The sequence below is a fragment of the Anolis carolinensis genome, chromosome 2 (genome assembly GCF_035594765.1).
Source record: "Anolis carolinensis isolate JA03-04 chromosome 2, rAnoCar3.1.pri, whole genome shotgun sequence".
Classification (NCBI taxonomy): Eukaryota; Metazoa; Chordata; class Lepidosauria; order Squamata; family Dactyloidae; genus Anolis; species Anolis carolinensis.
In genome coordinates this window covers 144252652-144277157 of record NC_085842.1, presented here as the reverse complement: position 1 = coordinate 144277157, position 24506 = coordinate 144252652, and the positions used below count along the sequence as shown (strand labels likewise).

The following is a 24506-nucleotide window of genomic DNA, read 5'->3' as shown; positions in this document are numbered from 1 at the left end:
ACATATAGTCAAGGTTGTCAGTGCAAGCTATAAGGTCCCTTTGTTATCAAGCCACAGTAACTGCTACCCCCCCCCCCCAAATATATATATATAGTTATAGTTCATCAAGGGACTACTGTTGCACTATGGCCCTGAAGCTTCTTTCCACTACAAACCACATACTGTCCAGGTGATCCAGTAAAGTAAGAGCTTATTAAAAGCAGAGCATAATAAAAGCTGAATATATGAAAAACAAGCAAATATAAAAAGAATAAAAGTTCAAAGGTTATTTCCACAAAAGCCAAGAGTCCAAAAATCCATATAAAGAGTCTCCAAAGTAATTCCCCTGAGATATCCAAAGACAGGGTAACATGAATCCAAAGCAGGCAAACTATGCCTCACAGCACCAGGAACAGTTTAGAAACTTGAATTCATGAATTCCAGGTCCATAAAACCGAGAGCGCTTTACCTGAATGCAGCGTTGCTGTCACAAAAATTGTATCAGCAGGAACCACTTTAAAAGTCCCAAAACCTCCCATGACATCATGTCTCACACACCTGCTTCTCTGCTTCTTATCTCGAGTTCTCTGGGAACAGTGGGTCTGCCTTAATTGGATGCCCTGTTTCCAAAATTCCAATGTCGTGACCTAGACAAACATTCATCTCCCACAATTCTCTGAGCTTGCACTTCTGGCAGGTTCTCATGGGAATGGATTTCATTGTCTCCAGTCTCTTGGGAACTGCCAGGAGAAGATTCCAAAACAACTCTCTCTGGGCCACTTCAATTCTCCTCTAGGACCTCTGAATATCTCCCATCATTCCCTTCCTCCTCATCTGAACACTCAGAATCTGACCAGACTACAACAACTACAAGCAAATACTTTATTTTTTCTTTTTATTAAAAACCTTTTCTGGAGGTCTGGAGTTGCGAAATTCTGAAGCTTGAGGGGATCCGGAGCAGACCTAGCAGCAGTTGTATCCTACAAACTCTTTCAGTTTTGAACCCTTCAATAAAATGTGCCTGTCTGATGATTTCTGTGTAACGTATATTTCTTAAAGTGTACTGTATCAATATTTATATGAAGTGTATAAACTGTTTCTTATATGTATCAAAATGTAACTTGAAGGCAATCACCTCTTCATGCCCCCTGCTTGCATCATCTCTTGAGAAGGATAACATTGGTCAAATCCCTCCAGCTATTTCCCAAGCCAGATAACTATCAGAAGCATTCTGTGTATATATAGATAGATGATGTTCTTTATCAACAAGAAATGTTCAGAATATTTGTCCACTTAACCTGAGGCTTAGCATCTGCCACTCCCTCAGAAGAGGGGGCTTAGTAGATGTGCATTCATTAACTTTCTATACTGACAACCAAGTCCTTGATTGTTTAAGATCATCACCTTTGCCTTTTGAGCTCCACACTTTTCTTTCGTATGGAGTTTTGCATGATTTTTTATTTCATTTGAGTTCATCAAAAATCAGCATATATGTGCCATTGTTTTCCAGGGGACATCTCTGCAGTTGATTGACTCCTTGCATAGACCAATCCCCAGCTGCCATTTTTCCCACCATGAGAATATCTACCTTTAGGCTGTGATGTTAAGGAAACCCCCAATCAATTCTGGTGAAGATCCTGGCCAGCCTCTTTCTCAGCCAATGAGGAGAAGAAGCAGGAATCCTGAATAGCGGTCTGTACTGTGAAAGATATCTTGCATTTCTCTGTATGTTTATGCTTGTACCTGTTGCTTGTACAGTAGAGTCTCACTTATCCAAGCCTCGCTTATCCAAGCTTCTGGATAATCCAAGCCATTTTTGTCATCAATGTTTTCAATATATCATGATATTTTGGTGCTAAATTCGTAAATACAGTAATTACAATATAATATTACTGCATATTGAACTACTTTTTCTGTCAAATGTGTTGTCTAACATGATGTTTTGGTGCTTAATTTGTAAAATCATAACCTAATTTGATGTTTAATAGGCTTTTCCTTAATCCCTCCTTATTATCCAAGTTATTCGCTTATCCAAGCTTCTGCTGGCCCGTTTAGCTTGGATAAGTGAGACTCTACTGTACTTGCATCCTTTTTGGCTGAATAGAATAGTAATAAACCTCTGTGGCTTGTCTTCAATCTGATGAGTTTGTTTCTCTGTCCTAATCTGTCTGGTTTAGCTTACACTCACCAGGCATGGAGCCTTTAACAGTGGTCCTAGCTGAAATCACTACACCTTTCCTTAAACCATAATTCAGTATCAGATCATCTGCTTGGCATCTGAAAGATCTTAGGTCCACTTCTGGTATCTCCAGGTAAGGGTGAGGAAGACTCCCACTAGAAAGCTACTGCTAGGCAGTTCAGTCAGCATTGACATAGAAAGATAAAGAGCCTGACTGAAAGTAAACAACTTCTCATGTTCATTTCCCTCCGCTGACTCCTGAACTCAGGTAAATGACTCACAACAGCCACAGCCCAGCTAGGCAAGGTGATATGGCCTCCTTTCATATTTATTTTGACTGTTTTTGGTGCACAATCGCTCTGACTGAAAAGGCAGGTTCAGATACAGACTCCTTAGGTAAATGTGTATGTATGTGCCTCCAAGTAACCTCTTGACTCTTAGATGAGGAATACCTAGGAGTGGTTTTGTCAGTTTCTTCCTCTGAATTATAGCCTACAGCACCTGGTATTCATTAGCGGTATCCTATCCAAGTACTAACAAGGGCTCATCCTGCTTAGCTTTCAAGTTTGGATGGGATCTTGTGCCGTTAGGTTAGTTACACCACAAGTTAGCAATTACAGAAGTTAAAATTAGTACCAATGACAAGGCAGATAAAAAGACCTGGGAAAAGATATTTTCCAGCTATACACCTGCCCAGTTTCAAGCCAAAACTGAAACTGCAATTAAGAGTCAACTGAAGAAAAAGGTGGTCCTGCCAGAACTCATTCAGAAATAAATGTTAAAAGCTCTAGGAAAAAAGACAAGGGCTCTTTAAGGCACTGTTCTTGAGGCAGAGAGAAAGACAAGAGAACAGAAAAGGGCAAAGACATTGCTGTTAACCATTTAAGAAGTTAAAAGGCAAGGAAAATAGAAGCTCTCAAGAACCTTTTGGGTATTATGTATAGCCCAGGACAATACCAGGTACAATTCGATTTGAAAACAAGACATAGATCTATAAGGTATTGCTACTAAGGTTTCTGAGGCTGGATAAAAAGGTGAAAAAGCAGGAGAAGACCCCATTTTTTAAAAGCTTGGAAATGGTATTGGGATGTCTGAGCCCCTGCTGGTAAAATTCCTGACATTAGGAACCTTTTGGGGGTATTAGGTAATGGGCTGGGGTTGCTTCAGCTAGTATTTAAATAAAAGCTTCTTACTGTGGTAGAATCTGAATGGATTGTTGTTTAAGCCCTGAAAACAGCATGGGTAATTTCCTTTCTTCATTTACTTCAACAGGCTCCAGAAAAGCTTGTTCTTCGTGTTTTCTTGCTGAATGTTAGGGACAAGCTGCAGTCAGTTCAAGGCCCTTGAGGCAAGAAAAAAAAAGAAAAAAAAGGGGGGGGGGGGGGTAAAAGGTGAAATGGCTGTGAGCAGAGGAAAAGGTGACGTTGCACACACAGGTTGCATTGCATAGGGGCACACACACCATGGTGGAAAATGCTCACTACCAGGACCAAGTTGCTACATCGGAAGATCAGATTGCATATTTCAGATGTAAACAAGCCTGTCCTAGCTAAACACAAACCAGCTCTGCAAACCCATTAGCAGGGAAGCCATGGAGAGCAATAATTTCCCCTAGGAAAGCAAATGCCCTTTGTAAGTCTACAAAGGGGACAGAGGTCTAACATGTCCCTGACACTTCTCTCAGCTTATCTGTTTGCACGCAATCCTTGTCTGTCTGGAATTTGGCCAGGGGATGAGAGGGTGTCACCTGAACTGTCCTTTTCCAGCACTTGCCAGTGACATCTGGTCAAAGTCAGTCTTCAGTAACTCACCAGGAATGAACTCTAGCCAAGTTATTTTGAGATCCTGGAAAAAACAGATTGCGAAATCTTCAAAGTTGAAGAATAGGGGACAATATTTATCAGGGTATTACCCAGTAATCTGCATTTTAAAAACACACACATGTGTTGCTGTTGTGTGTGATGAAGTCATTTGCAATGTATAGTATCCATAGGGCAAACTTATAAGATTTTCATGGCAAGATTTCTTCAGAGAGGGTTTCCCTTTACCTTCATCTAAGACTGAGAGAGTGTGACTTGTCCAAAGTCACTCAGTGGATTTCCATAACTGAGCAGGAACACTAGCTTCATACATACCCTCAAGGCACCAGATTGCACCTAATCTTGGATAATATGAATTTTAAAATAATTTTTTAAAAAACTGATGAACTGATAGGACTTTATAAATTTCTAAAAATAAAACTTTCAGGCTATTACTGGGTAGAGTGCATTTTAAAATAATACAACTCTATGTAATTGTATATGCCTTTATAAATATAGGTAAAGGTAAAGGTTTCCCCTGACTTTAAATCCAGTCATGTCTGACTCGGGGTTGGTGCTCATCTCCATTTCTAAGCCAAAGAGCCGGGGTTGTCCGTAGACACCTCCAAGGTCATGTGGCAGGCATGACTGCATGGAGTGCCATTACCTTTCCGCCGGAGCGGTACCTATTGATCTACTCACATTGGCATGTTTTCAAACTGCTAGGTTGGCAGAAGCTGGAGCTAACAGCGGCCGCTCACACCGCTCCCGGGGTTTGAACCTGGGACCTTTCGGTCTGCAAGTTCAGCAGCTCAGTGCTTTAACACTCTTTGCCACCGGGGCTCCTTTTTTTAATCTATATATATAAAAGAGTGATGGCATCACGGCAATTCACAAAACAACAAAAGTACAGGCCCCCCAACCTCGAAATTTGACAACACAACCCATCATCCACGCCTCAAGGTTGATACAACAAAAAGAAAAGAAAAATAAAGTCCTAATTAGAGGGAGAGCAATAATTTTTTTATCCAATTGCTGCCAGTTTAGAGGGCTAATCTCTGCCCACTTGGTTGCCTAGCAACCAAGGGACAGCCAGGTTTCAGTTAGGGGACAGGCAGATTTAGGCCTCACTTAGGCTTCTTCCACAGATTATCTAATTTGCACTGGATTATATGGCAGTGTAGACTCAAGGCCCTTCCACACAGCTATATAACCCATTTATAATCTTATATTATCTGCTTTGCACTGGATTATCTTGACTCCGCACTACCATATAATCCACTTCAGTGTGCATTTTATACAGCTGTGAAGAAGAGGCCTCAGATAATCCAGTTCTGAGCAGATAATATAAGATTATTAATATACAGTAGAGTCTCACTTATCCAACGTAAACAGGCCGGCAGGATAAGTGAATATGTTGGATAATAAGAAGGGATTCAGGAAAAGCCAATTAAACATCAAATTAGGTAATCGTTATACAAATTAAGCACCAAAACATCATATTATACAACAAATTTGACAGAAAAAGTAGTTCCATGCGCAGTAATGCTATGTAGTATTTACAGTAGAGTCTCACTTATCCAACACTCGCTTATCCAACGTTCTTGATTATCCAACGCATTTTTGTAGTCAATGCTTTCAATATATCGTGATATTTTGGTGCTAAATTCATAAATACAGTAATTACTATATAGCATTACTGTGTAGTGAACTACTTTTCTGACAAATTTGTTGTCTAACACGATGTTTTGGTGCTTAATTTGTAAAATCATAACTTAATTTGATGTTTAATAGGGTTATCCTTAATTCCTCATTATCCAACATATTCGCTTATCCAACGTTCTGCCGGCCCGTTTATGTTGGATAAGTGAGACTCTACTGTACTGTATTTACAAATTTACCACTAAAATATCACAATGAATTTAAAACACTGACTACAAAAACATTGATTATGAAAAGGCAGACTGCGTTGGATAATCCAGAACATTGTATAAGCGAATGTTGGATAAGTGAGATTCTTCTTTAATATGAAATAATTACTGGGATAGAATAATGCAGAACAATATAATCTCTAAAACCAGGACAGTAAATAAACAGGGGAATTCCACACAGGAAACAATCAGGGCCAGCTAACACCTCCCAACAAAGTATTCCCATCATCAAAGTCTGGCAAATCCTGTTTTCTCAGGGCCACAGACAGTAGAAGCACATAAAATATCGCAAACAACACCACTCTGAAAACAAGGGTATTCCACACAGGAAACAATCAGGGCCAGCTAACACCTCCCAACAAAGTATTCCCATCATCAAAGTCTGGAAAATCCTCTGTTTTCTCAGGGCCACAGACAGTAGAAGCACATAAAATATCGCAAACAACACCACTCTGAAAACAAGGGAATTCCAGACAGGAAACAATCAGGGCCAGCTAACACCTCCCAACAAAAAATTCACTCAGGGAGGAAACAGCCAGGCTTTAAAGCTGCAAGGCCATTACATCCTAATCATTTTTCCTAATTGCAGCATTCATACTTGCCTCCAACAAACAAAAAAAACCAATCAGAAATATTGTATATTCACAACCTTTAGGAAATAATATCCCCTGATGGCGCAGCGTGTTAAAGCGCTGAGCTGCTGAACTTCTGGACTGAAAGGCCACAGGTTTGAATTGGGGGAGCGGAGAGAGCCCCCACTGTTAGCTCCAGCTTCTGCCAACCCAGAAGTTCGAAAACATGCAAATGTGAGTGCATCAATAGGTACTGCTCCGGCGGGAAGGTAACGCCGCTCCATGTAGTCATCCCACATGACCTTGGAGGAGTCTACGGACAACGCCGGCTCTTCGGCTTAGAAATGGAGATGAGCACCAACCTCCAGAGTCAGACACGACTGGACTTAATCTCTGGGGAAAACCTTTACCCTTGACCTTAACTACCACCAATTCCTCAATACTTTATTCCCCATACCACCAGACTTCGGCACAGCAACGCGTGGCCGGGCACAGCTAGTAAATATATAAAAATGTAAATGAATAATAGACATGTTTTATCTGAGTTCAGCAGCTCAGTGCTTTAACACACTTCGCCACCAGGGCTCCTTTTTTTAAAATAAATATATAAAAATGTAAATGAATAATAGACATGTTTTATAAAGTTAGTTTTCATCTCTGAAAGGAACTTCCTATTGCTCTCTGTCCTGAGAAAACACCAGCTTCAAGAAAGGAAAAGCCATTTTCTTTGGGAATGTGGTTATTTATTTTGATCATGTCAGAAGCAAACCGAGGGTACAAGTTGTAATGTATTTGAGAACACAAAGTTAAGAAATGTGGGAACTTGATGACATTGGAATGTTTTATTTTTCCCTGTCTATGTAGCACAGTTTTGTTCTTAATTCATCTATGTCACCTCAAGACTAGAAGCCGAGGTAGTGCAATGGGTTAAACCCTTGTGCCGGCTGGACAGCTGACCTGAAGATTGGGTTGCTGACCTGAAGGTTGCTGGTTCAAATCCATAAGACAGGGTGAGCTCCCGTCTGTCAGTTCTAGCTTGCGTGGACATGAGAGAAGCCTCCCAGCAGGATGGTAACACTTTCGAGCATCCTCTGGGCAACTCCTCTATAGACAACAATTCTCTCACACCAGAAGAAACTTGCAGTTTGTTCTCAAGTCATTTCTGACACAATAAAAAAACCCTCAAGACTGATAATTTTTTAAAAAGCTGATACATTTATTAGAATCATACAAACAACATAATAGCTAGTTTAGAGCAAACACAAGCTCAAAATATGTCAATTATAAGTAAACCTCTGAGTACATATGGACAGCTTTTAAAAATCATCATGAGGCATCTAGCAGGGCTAATTCTTCCAGGTACTTTGGTGATGAGGCACAAGAAGAGCAAGTAGTGTTATATACAGTAGAGTCTCACTTATCCAACATTTACTTATCCAACGTTCTGGATTATCCAACGCAGTTTGCCTCCCGCCCGGATCCACAGCTGTTTCTCTAGGCAGCAAGAATTGAACTTTTTATGGATTTAATTACCGGTAATGTTGTCTGTAAGTTCATTTTATGCAATTCTATCTTTATTCGTAGTCAATTTGTTGGTAGCCATTTTTTTAAGTCAATGTTTTCAATATATTGCAATGTTTTGGTGTTAAATTCATAAATACAGTAATTACTACGTAGCGTTACCTTGTATTGAACTGCTTTTTCTGTCGATTTGTTGTAAAACATGATGTTTTTGGTGCTTAATTTGTAAAATCATAACGTAATTTGACGTTCAATAGGCTTTTCCTTAATCCCTCCTTATTATCCAACATTTTCACTTCTCCAACATTCTACTGGCCTGTTTATGTTGGATAAGTGAGACTCTATTCTACTCAGTTTGCTAGAGCCCTCAACCCAATCTCTGATATTTGAATTTTTGAATTGTTTAATGAATAGTTGCATAATTAGCCACAGCCTTTGATATCTCCAGATAATTGAGGAAAGTGGCAGATATTTAAAAAAAGAGGAAGGAAACAGGCAGTGGCAATTATCTGTCTACACTTTTTAATTTGACTCATCAAAGAGGGTGGTTAAGGAATGACAAAGGGATGTGTTCTACGACCCTCTGGCTGCATGTTGACAAGGGACTATGAGGTTCTGACCTGTGTTTGAAAATCTTAACACTGAAATGGCAGGGATTCTAGATTCATGACTAGGGAGGACAATGAAGGTGTGGCCCTGTGTTGGTGTGACAGAAGCCAATGCATAAAGGATGCTCCCTGTGGGTTTGCTCTGAATAGGGTGTGCCTGTCAATTAATAATCTGTTCATACCCATTAACCAGCCAGTTGTATTCATAATCATGATAGTTAGGCATGACAAAAGCACCATTTACTTTTTTTTATTCTCCTTGTTTCTGCCAATTCTTCCGAGGTAATGAGACAGTAACTAAAGATTCTATTCAAGGTTAACTGGCCTTGTGTAAAAGAGACTTGGCTCTAAAGGTTCCTTCTCCCCCCCCCCTCTGCATCTACACTGTAGAATTAATGCAGTTTGATAGCATTTTAACTGCCATGGCATCCTTGGAGTTGAAGTTTTACCTTTAGCCTTCTCTGCCAAAGAGTGCTGGTGCCTCACCAAACTACCTCTCACAGGATTCCATAGCATTGGACATGGCAGTGAAAGTGGTGTCAAACTGCATTCATTCTACAGTGTGGATGCATCCTCTTTCTTTCTCATACACACAAGCAGAAAACTATTCCAAGTACATCATTCCATGTATTCCATTATTTGAAGGAATCTACAAGCCTGCCCTTCCTTATGGTCGGGCCATAAGGAAGGCTGAGCAAAGGAAGATAGGTGCTTTTGAACTGTGATGTTGGAGGAAAATCCTGAGAGTGCCTTGGACTGCAAGAAGATCCAACCAGTGCACACTCCAGGAAATAATGCCCGGCTGCTCACTGGGGAGAAGGATATTAGAGGCAAAGATGAAGTATTTTGGCCACATAATGGGAAGACAGGAAAGCTTGGAAAAGATCATGATGCTGGGAGAAATTGAAGGAAAAAGGAAGAGGGGCTGACCAAGGGCAAGATAGATGGATGGTATCCTTGAGGTGACTGGCTTGACCTTGAAGGAGCTGGGGGTGGCCACGGCCGAAAGGAAGCTCTGGCATGGGCTGGTCCATGAGGTCACAAAGAGTTGGAATCAACTGAATGAATAAACAACAAACCTGCCCATGTTTACAGAATGTTTAGAGAAGTCCTTCTCTTTCACCCTTATGGGTACATTTGTGGGAGAACACTGGAAAAGGTGTTCTCAATGGTCCCCAAGCTCTGGAATTTCTTTCCCAGAGAAGTTAAACTGGCAACCTCAATACTTTTTCCCACTAGTACCTTCTTTTATTTTTTGAGAATGTGTGTTTGTGGGGGGGGGGGGGGGTAGTTAGGTCTTGAATAATGTGTTAGACCTTTATTTGTTGTTGCTTTAATTTATTTTAACTGGTTTCACTTTTATAATGGTTTAATTCCTAGCCAATGTGTGTATGCTATTGATTTTTAGTTAGGTTTGTATTCACTGTTGTAAGTAGTCAAACTGAAAAAAAAGGGTAGGGCAGAAAATAAATATTTTAATAACAACAATATGCCAAACACCTAACTTAGATAAGAGTAGCTTTATCAGGTTTGGCCAAAGACCAGCATCCTGCTTTGCACCTGTTCCCTCTAAGAAAGCCACAAACATAGCATAAAGGCAATATGGGTTGCCGCTCCCTGCTTCTGTCTGTTCTGATGGCCTGAAAGAACCTCACGAGTGCCATGTTTGTTGCTTTTTCAAAGCAGGCATGAAACAAGGAGCAGATGGGGAAAACCCCACAGAGCCCTCATGGCAACTAGCCTTTGATTGCTGGTTCCTCTCAGAATAATCTCTTTCCAAATGTAGGCATCTAAACTTGTGGCCTTCCCTTGGCTATATATTGTGGTGGAAAATGCCATACATTGTGGGCTGTGTGAAGAAATATTTCCTTGTTTTGTCTGTTTCACCCTGGGTTTCCTGCAGTTCCACTTGATCAGCTGATCCTCTTGCCTAAGGCTTGAGAGAGTGAGAAACACATCTCATATTTACTACATCATGCATAAGTTTGTAATTCTCTTTCACAGGGATAGAGAAAGCTTGGGTCTAGATTTGGTGGAACTAGAACTCCCACAGTCCTTGACTGACAGCTATGCTGAAAGAGCTGACACGATTTGTAAGCTACAGTATCTGGAAGAAAAGAACTATATATGAGCTTTGGATAACATAGGGAAGGGCTAACCCCCCCTGTGGTGTTTGTTTTGCTGTTTGTGCCCCTGTTCAGAAGATTTCCCCTCACTTTCTGTCCCTGTAACAACTACATCTGGGTTGTTGTGGAAACAAGGATTTGTAAGAAAGCTTCAGTGGAGGCACCTTTTCCCCATGACAACTCTCCCAGAAGTGTAACTAAAAGCTGGATGTAAGTCAAATGTTTGTAACTTGGGGGCTGCCTGTACTCCAGAACATCTGGTATTGATTGGCAGTCTCCCATCCAAGACCTGACCAAGGCTGGTTCTGCTTCGCATCTAAGATCAGAGAACACCTGATGCCTTTAGGGTACCACCCATGAGTCCCTCCCTTGAAACAAAGGTGAGATCAGAACGTGACAGATGCTTGTGCCTCTATGAAACTCATCAGTGCCAGCCGTGACTCAAAGTCATACAGTTTGAGGCCACTTGAACTGCGATGACACAATACTCTGTAATTTTGCGGGGGTGTCATTTGATGAGGCCCCAACACTCTTTGGCAAAGAAGACTGAAGACAAAAGTACAACTCCCGTGATTCCTGAGCATTGAGCTGGAGCAATTACACTATGTAACAAATTTTGGGGAAAAATTGTTCCTATTTTGAAAGTGTTATTTCCTATTTAATTGTGTAATACTTACTTTGAAAGTAGTTGCTATATAAAGTAGTTGCTATATTCCAGAAACTTCATCTTTGTGGCTGTCACAAACTATATGGAATTGGTTGAGACACAATGAGATATTCACTGAGAAAATCTAGCAAAACTTGCTACAGGATGTCTCATGAAAACAACAGGGTTTTTTTGGTAGTTTAATAAACTTTTCCCATGTTTTTATGATAGAACCAATTAGGAAATAACATTGATAACCAAAGAACAAAAATCGTGTTAAATAGTGGTGTCTGTTGGAGGAAGCAACCTTCTCAAGCCTCCTCTATTTGATGTTTGTCTGCTTTATATAGTGTAGTTTATACCCTGAAGTATATGTCTATTTAGTTTGCAGTTACCTCATCTCTATATACTTAAAGCAGTGGGAGGGGCTGCAGGTCGTGTGAATGACTTAGTGACAGTTTAGAATGTTCAGTTTTAAAAGGATAACAATTAGAATTACCAGTTGAGCCTTGAGCCTGTTAGAAATCAGTGTTGAGTCTTGGTCAGCTTGAGTATAGAAGTCTGTTAGAGTACAGAAGGCAGTGTAAGAAGTTAGAAAACCGTTGAGACTTGTGTTTTCTTAGGAAATAAACTCTTTATTTCATGTCAGGAGTGACTTCAGAAACTGCTAGATCAGTTCTGGTGTGAAAGAATTGCCGTCTGCAAGGACGTTGCCCAGGGACACCCGGATGTTTGATGTTTTTACCATCCTTTTTGGAGACTTCTTTCATGTCCCCGCATGGGGAACTGGAGCTGACAGAGGGAGCTCACCTGCTCTCCCCACACCTGAACCACTTTCTTATTAAAGAGAGCTATATGAAGCAATATCGTTTATGATCAGACTGTTAAAGTTTATAAGCTTAAGATACAAACTCTCTAAATGTTTTGCAAGTTTTTAACCTTGACAAGAAATGTGCCTTTATTTTTAAATACATGAAGTTATCAGTAAACAAACTTGTTATCTTTAAAAGAAGTCTGCTTGCATCATTGTCTGTTGAAAGCATCAAATAGAAACAAAATATCTACGTGCCCAGTAATCATCCATTACCAAACAAACTCTGCTATCCCATTAGGTTGTGATGCTAACAGGTCTCAACTAGCCAATTCCCAATACTTTCAGGATGCATCCCTTCTGCAGCCTTGGGTTTGTCTTCCCCACCTTGGTCGGGTCTAAAAGACTGTTGAACAGTGGTTCCCAATCTTTTTTAGACCAGGGACCACTTTGACCAGGGACCACTTTGGCCAGGGACCACTTTGACCAGGGACCACCTGACCAGGGACTGCTTGACCAGGGAAAACTTTGACCAGGGACCATCTGAGCAGGGACCACTTTGACCAGGGGCCACCTGACCAGGGGCTACTTGACCAGGGACCACTTGAACAAAGACCAGGGACCACTCTCCAACATTAGTACCAAAGGGGTTAGGAATCAGTTTTTGGTCAACTTTAGATTCGGAATGGTTATTTGGGGTGCTGATTCAGAAAATGGCATTGGACAGATCACATCAGCCCTAGTTTCTGATACAGAACATATGCCGTCCGGTCGTTATTTATTTGTTTATTTAGTTGCCATCTGCTGTCTTAATAATCTAGAGCTGATTTTCCCCGCATGTCTCGCGGACCTTATTTCAGGTCTCGCGGCCCAGTGCTGTAGGATGACTGCCCTGGGACCCCGCTCGAACTGCCCTGAATGCTCAACGCTACGGACTCGTGGGAGGGCAGTTTGGGGAGGCAGGAAACTTCTGGGCAGGGAAGGCTGAAGACTTCGGGAAAGCAGGCCTAACTCTCAGGATGCCCTGCGGTGGAGCGGCGGCAGTTCAGAGGCGCCCTTGGGTTGGGGAGGCGGGCGGCGGGGCGTGGCGTGGGCGTGGCGCGGCGCGGCGTGGGGGACTTTGCCTGCCCGGATGCCGGCGCGGCCAGAGAGCGGCGGGCATGGTCCCATGCCGGGATTGCGGGCGCTGTCCGATCTTCCTGGCGCTGGCGCTGCTGCTGGACGCGGTGGGGCTGGCGCTGGTGCTGGCGGGCGCGGCGGGGCAGCCGACGCTGGACGGGCAGCCCTTCCAGGACTTCCTGGTGCTGTCTGGGGCGCTGCTGCTCTTCTTGTCGCTCCTCTGCTGGCTCTTCTGGTACTCGGGCAACCTGCGCGGGGTCCCGGCCGAGGAGCTGCCCCTCGGGGCGCGGGCCCCCGCCGCCCCCGCACACCGCCGCCCCAAGGCCCGGGACAGCCTCCTCCGCCTGGCCGCCAAGCTCTCGATCCGCCTCTCCCAGCGCCGATCCGCGTCCTCCGCTCCCGCCCCCTCCAGCGCCGGGCCCCTAGAGATGGGCCGCCTCCGCCCGGCCGCGCAGACCCAGACCGGGGCCCCCGCCGAGCGCCTCGTCTGACGCCGCTGCAAAGGAACCGGGTAAGGCGCCGCTCTGAGCCGCGGGGCTGGGACCGGGGTCGCTTCCACTGGGCCATATACCAGGCACGGGCAAAGTTGGGCCCTCTTTCCAGGTGTTTTGGACTTCAACTCCCACCATTCTTGGCCTCAGGCCCTTTCCTTTTTCTCCTCAGCCGCTTAAGCCAGGAATGGTAGGAGTTGAAGTCCAAAACACCGGGAAAGAGGGCCCAAGTTTGCCCATGCGTGCTCTAATCTGTAACATCAAGTCCCACAAAGGCTTGTTAGACCCAAGGACTTCCCTGGCACCGCCGAGCAGTGAAAACGCGTTGGACTGCGTTCATTCTGCACTCAGTCACTTGGCTGGACGAAGGTCCTGAGAACAGCTCCAGGACGAGCTCCAGCCATCAGGTCTTCTTCGATAGATGGCAGTCTGCCCTCCATGTCAGTGGATTCTGTATCCGTGGATTCCACCATCTGTGGCTTGAAAATATCCTCCTCTACCCCCCTCCCCCTCCAGAAAAAAATCCAAAACCTTCCTGTAAGGGACCGACCTCATTTGGCAACACAACTGTCTATAATAGGATTTGGGCATCCACAAATGTTGGTGAAACCAAACCTCAGTGAATGTCAAGGGCCTATTGTATTGTGCCTCCTATCCATTGTTTGCAGACCCTTTTCAGGCCCCTTCTACACTGCCATATAAAATCCAGATTATCTGATCTGAACTGAATTATATGGCAGTGCAGACTCAGAATGCAGAACAACGGCTTTAAACTACAGGAAGGAGATTCCACCTGAACATTAGAAAGAACTTCCTCACTGTGAGAGCTGTTCAGCAGTGGAACTCTCTGCCCCAGTGTGTGGTGGAGGCTCCTTCATTGGAGGCTTTTAAACAGAGGTTAGATGGCCATCTGTCAGGGGTGCTTTGAATGCAATTTACCTGCTTCTTGGCTGAATGGGGTTGGACTGGATGGCCTACGAGGTCTCTTCCAACTCTAGGATTCTCTGATTCATATAATCCAGTTCAAATCAGATGTGGACTGCCTATTTTGATAATCTGGATTATATAGCAGTGTAGAAGGGGCCTCAGCGGAACATAATAACATCATTTCATTCTCCTTCTCACTGAATTCAGCAGAATTGAGCCAGCCCAAGAATACCTTCATCCTTTTGCCTGATTTCAGAAACTACTTTGGGTTGGATTTAGTTTAGTATTTGGACAGAGATTTTAGACCCCTTCGATACTGCCATATAATCAAAATTATCAAAGCAGATAATCCACATTATCTGCTTTGTACTGGATTATATGAGTCTGCACTGCCATATAATCCAGTTTAAATCAGATAATCTGGATTTTATATGGCAGTGTAGAAGGGGCCTTAGTAGGGTGAGGAAAGAATCTTTCTTGGAAGCTCCAAGAGCTACTGCCAGTCAGTGTTGACACTGAATCCAGGACTCCAGCACTGAACCCCAGAAAACAAGAAATGCCCCCCAAACATTGTAGCAGGTGTCTTTCCTCTCCTACTGAATCACCAGAGCTATTCCTTGTGCAACTTTAAGATTAGAAGCAAGAGATGGAGGTTTGAGGGGGGGGGGGGCTGGACTGTCTGTAAGCAAATGAAGTCAATCCCATCATGCCAATGCTTCTACCTTAAAACAAAGAAAACCCAAGTGCTATGTCTATTCAACCTTTTAAGCTGCCCCAATAGCCAGTGAGTTTTGTCTCAACAGGAAGCTTGGGGGTCTTGTGATTGTGTAGGCTTTATACCTTGGATTTATTCATTCTTTTTAGCATTAATAAATCAATATCCTTTATACCCATTTTATGAAATAAGAAATCAAGTTTTCATGTCAGCATGGATTGTACTTTCTGCTCCATTTTCTATGACTCATAATAATCCTGTGTGATAAGTTAGACTGAGCAGTTAGTTCAGCAATGGAACTCTCTGCCCTGGAGTGTGGTGGAGGCTCCTTCTTTGGCAACTTTGAAACAGAGTCTGGATGGCCATCTGTCGGGGGTGCTTTGAATGCAGTTTTCCTGCTTCTTGGCAGGGGGTTGGACTGGATGGCCCACGAGGTCTCTTCCAACTTTATGACTCTATGGTTCTATGATCATGGCTGACCTGGGTCCATGGCTTGAGTGGAAACTGGAGCCTGAGATTCCTCAAGCTGTAGCAGAACAGTTCTTGGTGTCATGGCAACTTTGCCTCTTGCTTCTCCGGGGATTTAGAGTTCCCTTTGCTGTGTTATTTCTCCTGCTTATGTTATCCCCCTTCAAGCTAGTAGTTAGTAGGTGACACGCTACAAACGCTGCAATAAGAAATTATTATGGACCCTGCCTAGCTTGGGGTTTCCTATTCCCTTATTGGGTTCCTGATTAAGACTGGTCTCATCTGGGCCGGCTATCTTTGCAGATTTAGATATGCTGAGCAAGGGCGGAAAATTCTTAATTATTTAATTTGTTCATTTTAATTTCACAAAAGGAAGGAAGAGTACTGGTCAAATGTTGCATATGCAGTTAGCTGCTAGGTATCAAGTGGCAAAATATCTTAGGCAATCTTTGCTGTTGGTCAGTTTGTCTGCCTTGCCATGTTGCTGGCAAATACCACTAGCCTGGCTCATTAGGAAGACACAGCTTCTATTTCTCTCAAGTAACATCAGCTCAGTTCCTGAAAGATTCCATTGCCTCTGGGAAGAAAGCGTTAAGCACCTGTTAGCTGTACATCGTAAATTGCGTCTTTCCTTGGGCATTCGTTTCCAGCTTCTGAATAAGTCTGTCTTCCTGCCTTGACTTTCCTGTTCCTCAGCTGGGTGCTGATTGGCATAATGGATAATGGATGTCACACTTCACTTAATCAGATGTTTCCTTCAAGTCACTCTCACATCAATGACCCCTGGCATGGAATGGCCCAAGTGTCAGAGGCAGAAATTCCGGGAGCTACTCTGAGAATCCGCAAAAGGGAAAACAGAAAAACTACACAAAGAAATCAAGAATCTTCCCTTGAGTAAAGATAATCCTGCACTTTTTGATTGCAGTGAGATCTTAGAACAGTGATTCTCAACCTGGGATCCCCAGATGTTTTTGACCTACAACCCCCAGAAATCCCAGCCAGTTTACCAAAACATCTGGGGACCCACAGGTTGAGAACCACTGTCTTAGAATATAATTTTGTTAGAATTATATTTAGAAAAATGCTTTGGGGTTGAAGGGCTGGGATAAAAATGAGCGTGAACAAAATCAAGGTTACTACACTATAGAATCTGTGCAGTTTGACACAATTTTAACCATCATGACTCAGTGCTATGGAATCATGGGAGTTGTAGTTTTACATAGTCTTTAGCCTTCCCTGCCAAAGGAGCCTTACCAAACTACAATCCCCATGACTCCATAGCACTGAGAAACAACAGTTAAAGTGATGCCAAACTGCATTAATTCTACAGTGTAAATGCATGTTGGGTCTGTGCCAGCTCCAGATCTTTGATGGTTTTTGCTGAAGTCCTCATGCCTATGTTCTACAGATGTATCTCAATTAACAAAGCATCTGACAAAGAAACTCTGTTTTACAAACCCTTTTTATAGCTGCCCAGGTGCCTTTCCTCCTTGTTCTCTGTGTAACTATACATTTTTTGGCATTGTTAGCACTAAGGATAATGAAAGAGGGATGAATAAGTAGTTTTGATGCCAGGTTGCAGCAGTGTATCTGCAGTGAACAAAGCAGTATATCTTTAACTGGGAAAGTATGGAATTCTACTCTGGTCAATCGACTAGATCTGTAGGAACAGAAAATCAGAGAAAAAAGGGGAGAATGAATACACCTGCTTCATCATCTCCTCTTAACAGTTTTTTTAAAAAACAATTTTTAAAGTGTGGCCACCAAAATGGAAATCATAAGAAAAGTGGAATCTAGTGAAAGAAAAAAACATACCTACCCTCTGTGTCCCCAAAAATAAGACAGGGTCTTATATTATTTTTTGCTCCAAAAGATGCTTTTGAGCTTGTTTTCAGGGGCAGCCTTGTTTTTCCAAATTGACTTTTAAAATGAACTATATCTAGGGCTTATTCTTGAAACAGGGCTCATATTTCAAGCATCTTCAGAAATGCTGAAAAATCATGATAGGTCCTATTTTCGGGGTAGGTCTTAATTTGGGGGGGGGGGGGGAACAGGGTAGTTGTGTTTTAGAAGACATTTTGATTGGTCTGTGGAAGATTTTTGCTTTTTTTTTTACCCGACTTGGATGTTTGCTTGACTTGTTTATTTTGTTTCACTGGTGCATTTTGTTAGTTTTGAATTTTTAAAATTACTGAAAGATTCTGAAGTTTTTCTTTTCTTTTCTTTTTTTTTGTGATGCATGAACTTGTTATTTTTCTTATCTTATTTCTGTCTCTAATATCAAATTCACTCTCATGGAAGAAAAACCTAGGAACACATCCGCCTTGCATGTCTTACTTACATTTTTGTTTCCTTCATTTCTCTTCTTTCTCTTTCATTTCTGTTAATTTTTCAATTTGTTGTATGGTGTCAATAATACACTGATGAAACCAAACAAAAGGTCTATTGAAGCATGGTTCCTTTTATCATTTGTTGTCTCTAGATAGTCAGGGTTTGGCAGTACCACCCCACAGATTAAACATTGTGCAAGGGAGTCTGTTGTGTTTGTTGCGTGTTACTTTCATGTTCTCCATTTTTCTTTCTTCCCATCCAAGTACACTAATGCCTGAAATAATGGGATTGACATAAATGTTCAACTATTAATTTGGTGGATCTTTTGAAGTTCAGAAATTCAGCGGATTTGTTTTTGAGTCACAAATACCATTTTCCATGTCCTTAGCAGTATTATTATGGTCATGATTCAATGTTGACACCATGGAAAAAGAGAGAGTTCTGAGGCAAAATTGTAATTAAGCTGTAGTTCAAAACCCAAATGTCTTATTACTTTTTCATTTGGCTAAACTGTGGTCTCCATGTGTTCTGTACAATCACTGTCATAATGAACGGCATTACTGGGGAGAAACCTCTTTTTTGGCTTAGATCTTTATTCTGAGTAAGGGGAGGTGCTGCTTAATAGTGCAGCAATCCTCCCGGTATTGTAGGCACTCTCCTTTTTTTGTGAATAGCAAGCTCCTTAAAATTCCCAAGGGAACTAAATATATAGAGGGTGGGCAGATGGACTTCTTCCTTGCAGAGAGTATATGTATTTCTCCTCCTTTTGTACAAGTTTCACAGTACACAACCAGAAAATCAAGTCTTTTTTTTCAATGATGGATTTTAGTAAAGTATTGATGGATTTTAGTAAAGTATTTTCAATGGCTTTGTGGAGAACTGGAGTACTATTTTCAGTTTACTGTTAAATGTAATAGCTAATAATTGAGGCTGTACCTTCCCAAAAAATCCTGAATATCCCTTCCTCCTGATCTCTTGAAAGAGTTATCTTTCTCCCCAGTGGCACTCCAAAATGTTGCCTTTACTAGAGAGATGGCTTTCTTCTCCTTTGTAGGCACAATCACATGCCTATAATTCAGGGGACTTGAACAAATTATGCATCCCACAATTTGAACAACTCAACAAGACCTCATTTTGCTCTTTTCACTTTTTCCCCTTCCTGTCATTATGTGTTAAAAATAAGGAAATCTGAGAACATATTGTTGTCTGTCACATCAGTGTTGGGAGGCTTTTTGCAGTCCTAAGATAAGGTGACATTTACACAAGAGCGCTGAGGTTAACTTCCTCTGAGGGAAGGAACATAGACACGGATGGACTGATAAGCATTTTGCCTAGATAGTTGCTCAATGTATTACATGCCCCCCTGAACAGAATCATAACTTCTTCACAGCTTCTCCTATTATTACCCAGCCTCTTCTATGACAAAGACCTGAACTTCTTTTATGCCTCTTTCTGGGCCATTTTAACACTAGTGTAGGTTGTGCAAAGCTGAGGGTGAGAGAAAAGAAACCAAACTATGTGTTGTGTAAGTGCTTGTGTTTTAATCTGTCTGAGGCAAGAGTCAATACCCGAAGATGGTGTAAATATTTTAGGTTGTCTGCCTATAATTTATTGCTCACATACTTTGTACTTAGGGCGAGATAAACTTCTCTAGTTTGTATCAGAAGGACTCTCTCTTTGGACTTGGCAGTTTGTGGTGACTCTTGAAACACCTCACTCAGGCCAGGCCGTAAAGCAAAAAAAAAAGAAGCCTGTTGACTGAAACAGTGGCTTCTGTGCTACATGGAGGAAAGTGGATGTACTCTATTCTAATATTGAGAGGAAGGACACTATACTGCTAATAATTCTCACCTACTAACATGAGTGGCTCATGGATGGAGTAGTAGAGGTATAATGTATTGAGTGTTTCAGACAGATGGCTGGATCCCTGAGTTGTCACTATCTATTACGCCCTGGTCCAAGTGGGTGCTCATCTTCATTAAAGGTTCTAGATGTGGATGTATTACAAGCTGATGGTGCTTTCTTCTTCCTCCTAGGTCAATGTGTGGCACTTCCCATCTTATAACATACCACGTGGCCATGCAGCAGTGGAGTTCCTGCCTTCTGCCAATGGCTTCTAGAAGAACCTGTTATCCTGTACCTCAGAGATTTCCTCTGTTTCACCAAAGATTATTCCACCAATATATCGAACAACCACCTCTTTGAATGACATTTACACAGATCTCACCATCAACAACTTTGGAACTTGTCTGTGCAATTGAGTCAGTTACCCCTTGAACTGTGCAATGACTCCTTGGTGCCGATTTTTCATTCAAGATTATCCTCAGGAACTTGTCTGCTGCGTTTTCTACAGCACTTCAGGAAGTTTTTTCTGCCCAATGGAACTTTGTATTTAAAATCTATTAAGTTGATTAAGACTATTGTTGGCCTAGACCTTTTAAGCTATGGGACTGAACTGTCATCCCCTTCGGCACTTCTTCTGTACAACTCTTCGGGCATGGCTGGTTTGTGCAAATGTGTGCTTGTTTACAAGAAGATTAAGAGTTTTCTTTTATAATAAATATATATATTTTATTTTTTAACAAAGGTGTATTCTGCCTACTCTTGGGTGGTGTATTTGGCTACATTGGGAAACACACATTTGTTTTGATGCAATGCTTTATCATTAAGCTCCAGACTTGACATGGACTTTCTTCAACACAGGAAGTTTTCAAGACTTGCTTTATTGTTCTTATTACTATATTTATTTATATTCCCTTTATCTCCCCCAAAGGGGACTCAAAGTGGCTTTTTGCTTCCTCGTCCTATGTATCTTCTATGACTCCATTGCTATGGCATGCATTATTCTTTATTCTTTTGTGGTTTGAGTTGATCAGAGTGCATAACAATTGCTGCCTAACCATTCTTTTTTCTTTTCTCCAACCAATCTTTAATGTGAATACTGACTTAGAATGCTCAAACATATTTTTCCCCGATGTATTACTAATGATCAAACATGGCACATAGACAATTCTTACATTCATATTTGAAAATGATCACAGTCCAAGTATTCCACCTCTGATCCAAAACGTATTCATTGTTTTACCTGAATGGCACTGATCATTTTGATTTCATTTAATATCTATTGCTGTCTCCCTGATGTGATGATCCATAAAGTCTGTGTTCAGATGCATCTGAAACTGCAAAGGCAGAGGTCTGTATGTAAGGCTGACATATATCCTTTCTGCTTTCCTAGTACACATTTCTTCCTTGTGTCTTAAGCAGAGTAAGGGAGTAGTTGCACTAAAATTGTTCAAAAGAATGGCATCTAGTCAGGGCCGGTCCAACGTTGAAGCGGCTGAAGCCGCGGCTTCGGGCGCATGTGGAAGGGGGCGCTGTTGAGGCCTAATTCTAGTGCACTGTGCTGCGCGGGGGATAGAAACCCCGCACCAACGTGCACGCACAGCACCATCGCCCCAAAGCGCCCTCCCTCTTCTCCCTCTTTTCCCTCCCTCCTTCCTCTTTTACCTGCTCTCCCTTTCTGCCTTGCAGCCAGGCTTTGAGGCTGCGGAGGGGGCGGGGCTGGGGCCTAAGGGCACGGAGGGCACGCCCCTCCCAGGAGACCACGCCCCCTACTTCCAAAGGAGTGCCTTGGAAGTGCCCTTCGGCCCCGCCCCCTCCTTAGCCAGCGCTTGGCCCAATCAAGATGGCGGCTCATGGGCTATCTGGCCATGTTCCAGAAGCATTCTCTTCTGACGTTTCGCCTGCGTCTATGGCAGGCACTCTCAGTGGTTGCGAGGTCTGTTGGAAACAAAGCAAGTGGGGTTTATATATCTGTGGAATGTTAAGGGTGGGGAAAAGAACTCTTGTCTGAGGCACGTGTGAATGTTGCAAATGGCCACCATTATTAGCATTAAATAGCCTTGGAGCTTCAAAGCCTGGCTGCTTTTTGCCTGGGGTAATCCTTTGTTGGGAGGTGTTAGCTTGCCCTGATTGAGGATCCCCCTCTTCTTTCTCCCTCCCTCTCTCCCTCCTTCTTCTCTCAGTGGTTGTGAGGTCTCTTGGAAACTAGGCAAATGGGGTTTATATATCTGTGGAATGTTCAGGGTTGGAAAAAGAACTCTTGTCTGAGGTACCTTGATTAGCATTAAATAGCCTTGCGGCTTCAAAGCCTGGCTGCTTTCTGCCTGGGATAATCTTTTGTTGGGCGGTGTTAGCTGGCCCTGATTGTCTCCTGTCTGGAATTCCTTTGTTTTCTGAGTGGTGTTCTTTATTTACTGTCCTGATTTTAGAATTTTTAAAATACTGACGTTTCGTCCACATCTACTAAGTTTGTCCTCACTTCAAGTAAATCACCCCAGCTTTGCCATCAGAATTGTCAGAGGTTGAAAAGAAGGTCTGCTCATCATTCTCATGCTCAGCAGAGGACAAGCACCATAGTTATCATGCTGAGTATATTCTCTAAAATGCCAAACCCTAGTTACTGTAGCCCTATTGAAGCTTCTATCTGAGTAAGAAGGCTAAAATTACCATATTACATCAATCTCAGCCACACCTTTTTTGCCTAAATGACTATTCCAAAAGTGAGGTGCACATTACATTTGTGTAATACAGTAAAGACAAGTGGGTTGCTGTGAGCTTTTTGGGCTGTATGGCCATGTTCCAGAAGCATTCTCTCCTGACATCTATGGCAGGCATCCTTAGAGGTTGGAAACTAATTAAGTGGGGTTTATATATCTGCAGAATGTCCAGGATGGGAGAAAGAAAGAACTCTTGTCTGTTTGAGGCAGGTATAAATGTTTCAGTTGTTTGGCTGCTTCCTGCCTGGGGGAATCCTTTGTTGGGATGATTTATTAATATTATTATTATTAGGCCTTGCTCCAGGGAGGGTTCTTCTGTCGTGGCTCCCTACCTATCTATCTACCTTGCCACATATTTTCCACATTGTGTGTATGTGTATGTATATATAAGATACATACACACACACACATACAAACACATATGCAGGGACCATATGTGCCGTGTGTGTGTTCTATTCACCTCTACCTTCTACCTTTTATTTTTCAGTGATTGGTTTGTCGGGGGGGGGGCTCCAAAAATACTGCTTGCTTACACTTGAAAATTTCCTAGGGCTGGCCCTGCTTCTAGTGACACAAGGTGTTTCAAAGCAGATAGCTTATAGTGCTGCCCATCAAACGATATCATGAAGCTGTTCCATATTTAATCAGTGTGTGTGTTTCCAGCAAAAAAGGTAAATGAAGCTGAAAGATATGGAATGGCTCCAAGTAGAAAATGATATCATCTAGAACAGTGCCTCCCAAGCCATTTGATGTGGAGAACCAGCACTTATTTCCCCCCTAATGTGCCAGGGACCTGCACCGTATTTGTACCCATTGAGTACAATAGTTGTTTCTGTTTTTTTTTTCCTCCTCCTCCTCCTCCTCCTCCTCCTCCTCCTCCTCCTCCTCCTCCTCCTCCTCCTCCTCCTCCTCCTCCTCCTCTCCCTCTCGTTGTTGTTGTTGTTGTTGTTGTTACAAACCCTCCAGGGATGGCAGGCAGTGGCTTGGGGACCATCATTGATCCAGACTGCCATTTTGAGAAGCACTGAGCAAAGATCACCCAAGATTTCTCCCCTTGCCCTAACTTACTGGAATTTGCTAGACTTATTGCTCATTGCCTGATAATTATATGACTTCTAAAATATGGTATTTGGAATGGATTGCTGCTATCAATAGACCCAGGCTTGTTGGCAGAATCTAGACAGAATCCAGCACTTTTAAGCCTCATTGATCTCAGTTAAATTGGCATTTAAATCCCATCAATGTAAAACAAGCAGACAAAAGTGCTGAATTTTGACAGCATCATCATAATCTATACACTTAAAAGAACCATTTACACTGACTCATTAAGGCTGCTTTTATGTCACATGTGATATTTAAATGGTGTATCTTGTTATACATCAGATTTACAAAGGTATATGACATGTACAAGCACAGATTTCAAAATATATTTTCTTCCTCTTGAGTCATGTGAAGCTGAAATACATTACAACATAAGACAGAAATGTCATGGTATTTACAACAGCAAAAATCTGAAATGTATTTCTTCCTAAAGAAGGAATTTGCAGCTGAAAAGTTCTGTTCCTTAGGTATTCCTTCCTCCTGCTGCTATTTTCCTGGTAATGTTGGTGCTGCTGGCAATTTAAAAAAAAATCCAGGAGTTTGTTGCTTCTTCATTCTCATCTTACAGGCTGTTTATATGGTCCATATGTTAGTTTGACCCACTAAAAACTTAAGCAGAAGCA

General features: G+C 42.3%; 1 protein-coding gene across 1 annotated transcript; it reads left to right on the top strand.

Annotated features, from left to right (window-relative positions):
* The first annotated feature begins 13283 nt into the window (after positions 1–13283).
* Positions 13284–23653, top strand: tmem238l (transmembrane protein 238 like). Its single transcript, XM_008104266.2, has 2 exons — positions 13284–13802; positions 20260–23653. The coding sequence occupies exon 1, from the start codon at positions 13333–13335 to the stop codon at positions 13780–13782; it is 450 nt and encodes a 149-aa protein (XP_008102473.2). The 5' UTR covers positions 13284–13332; the 3' UTR covers positions 13783–13802; positions 20260–23653.
* The last annotated feature ends 853 nt before the right edge of the window (positions 23654–24506 follow it).

What these genes read in the sequence shown, in the direction of transcription:
- tmem238l (XM_008104266.2), top strand. Translation starts at nt 13,333, where the DNA reads ATGGTCCCATGCCGGGATTGCGGGCGCTGTCCGATCTTCCTGGCGCTG.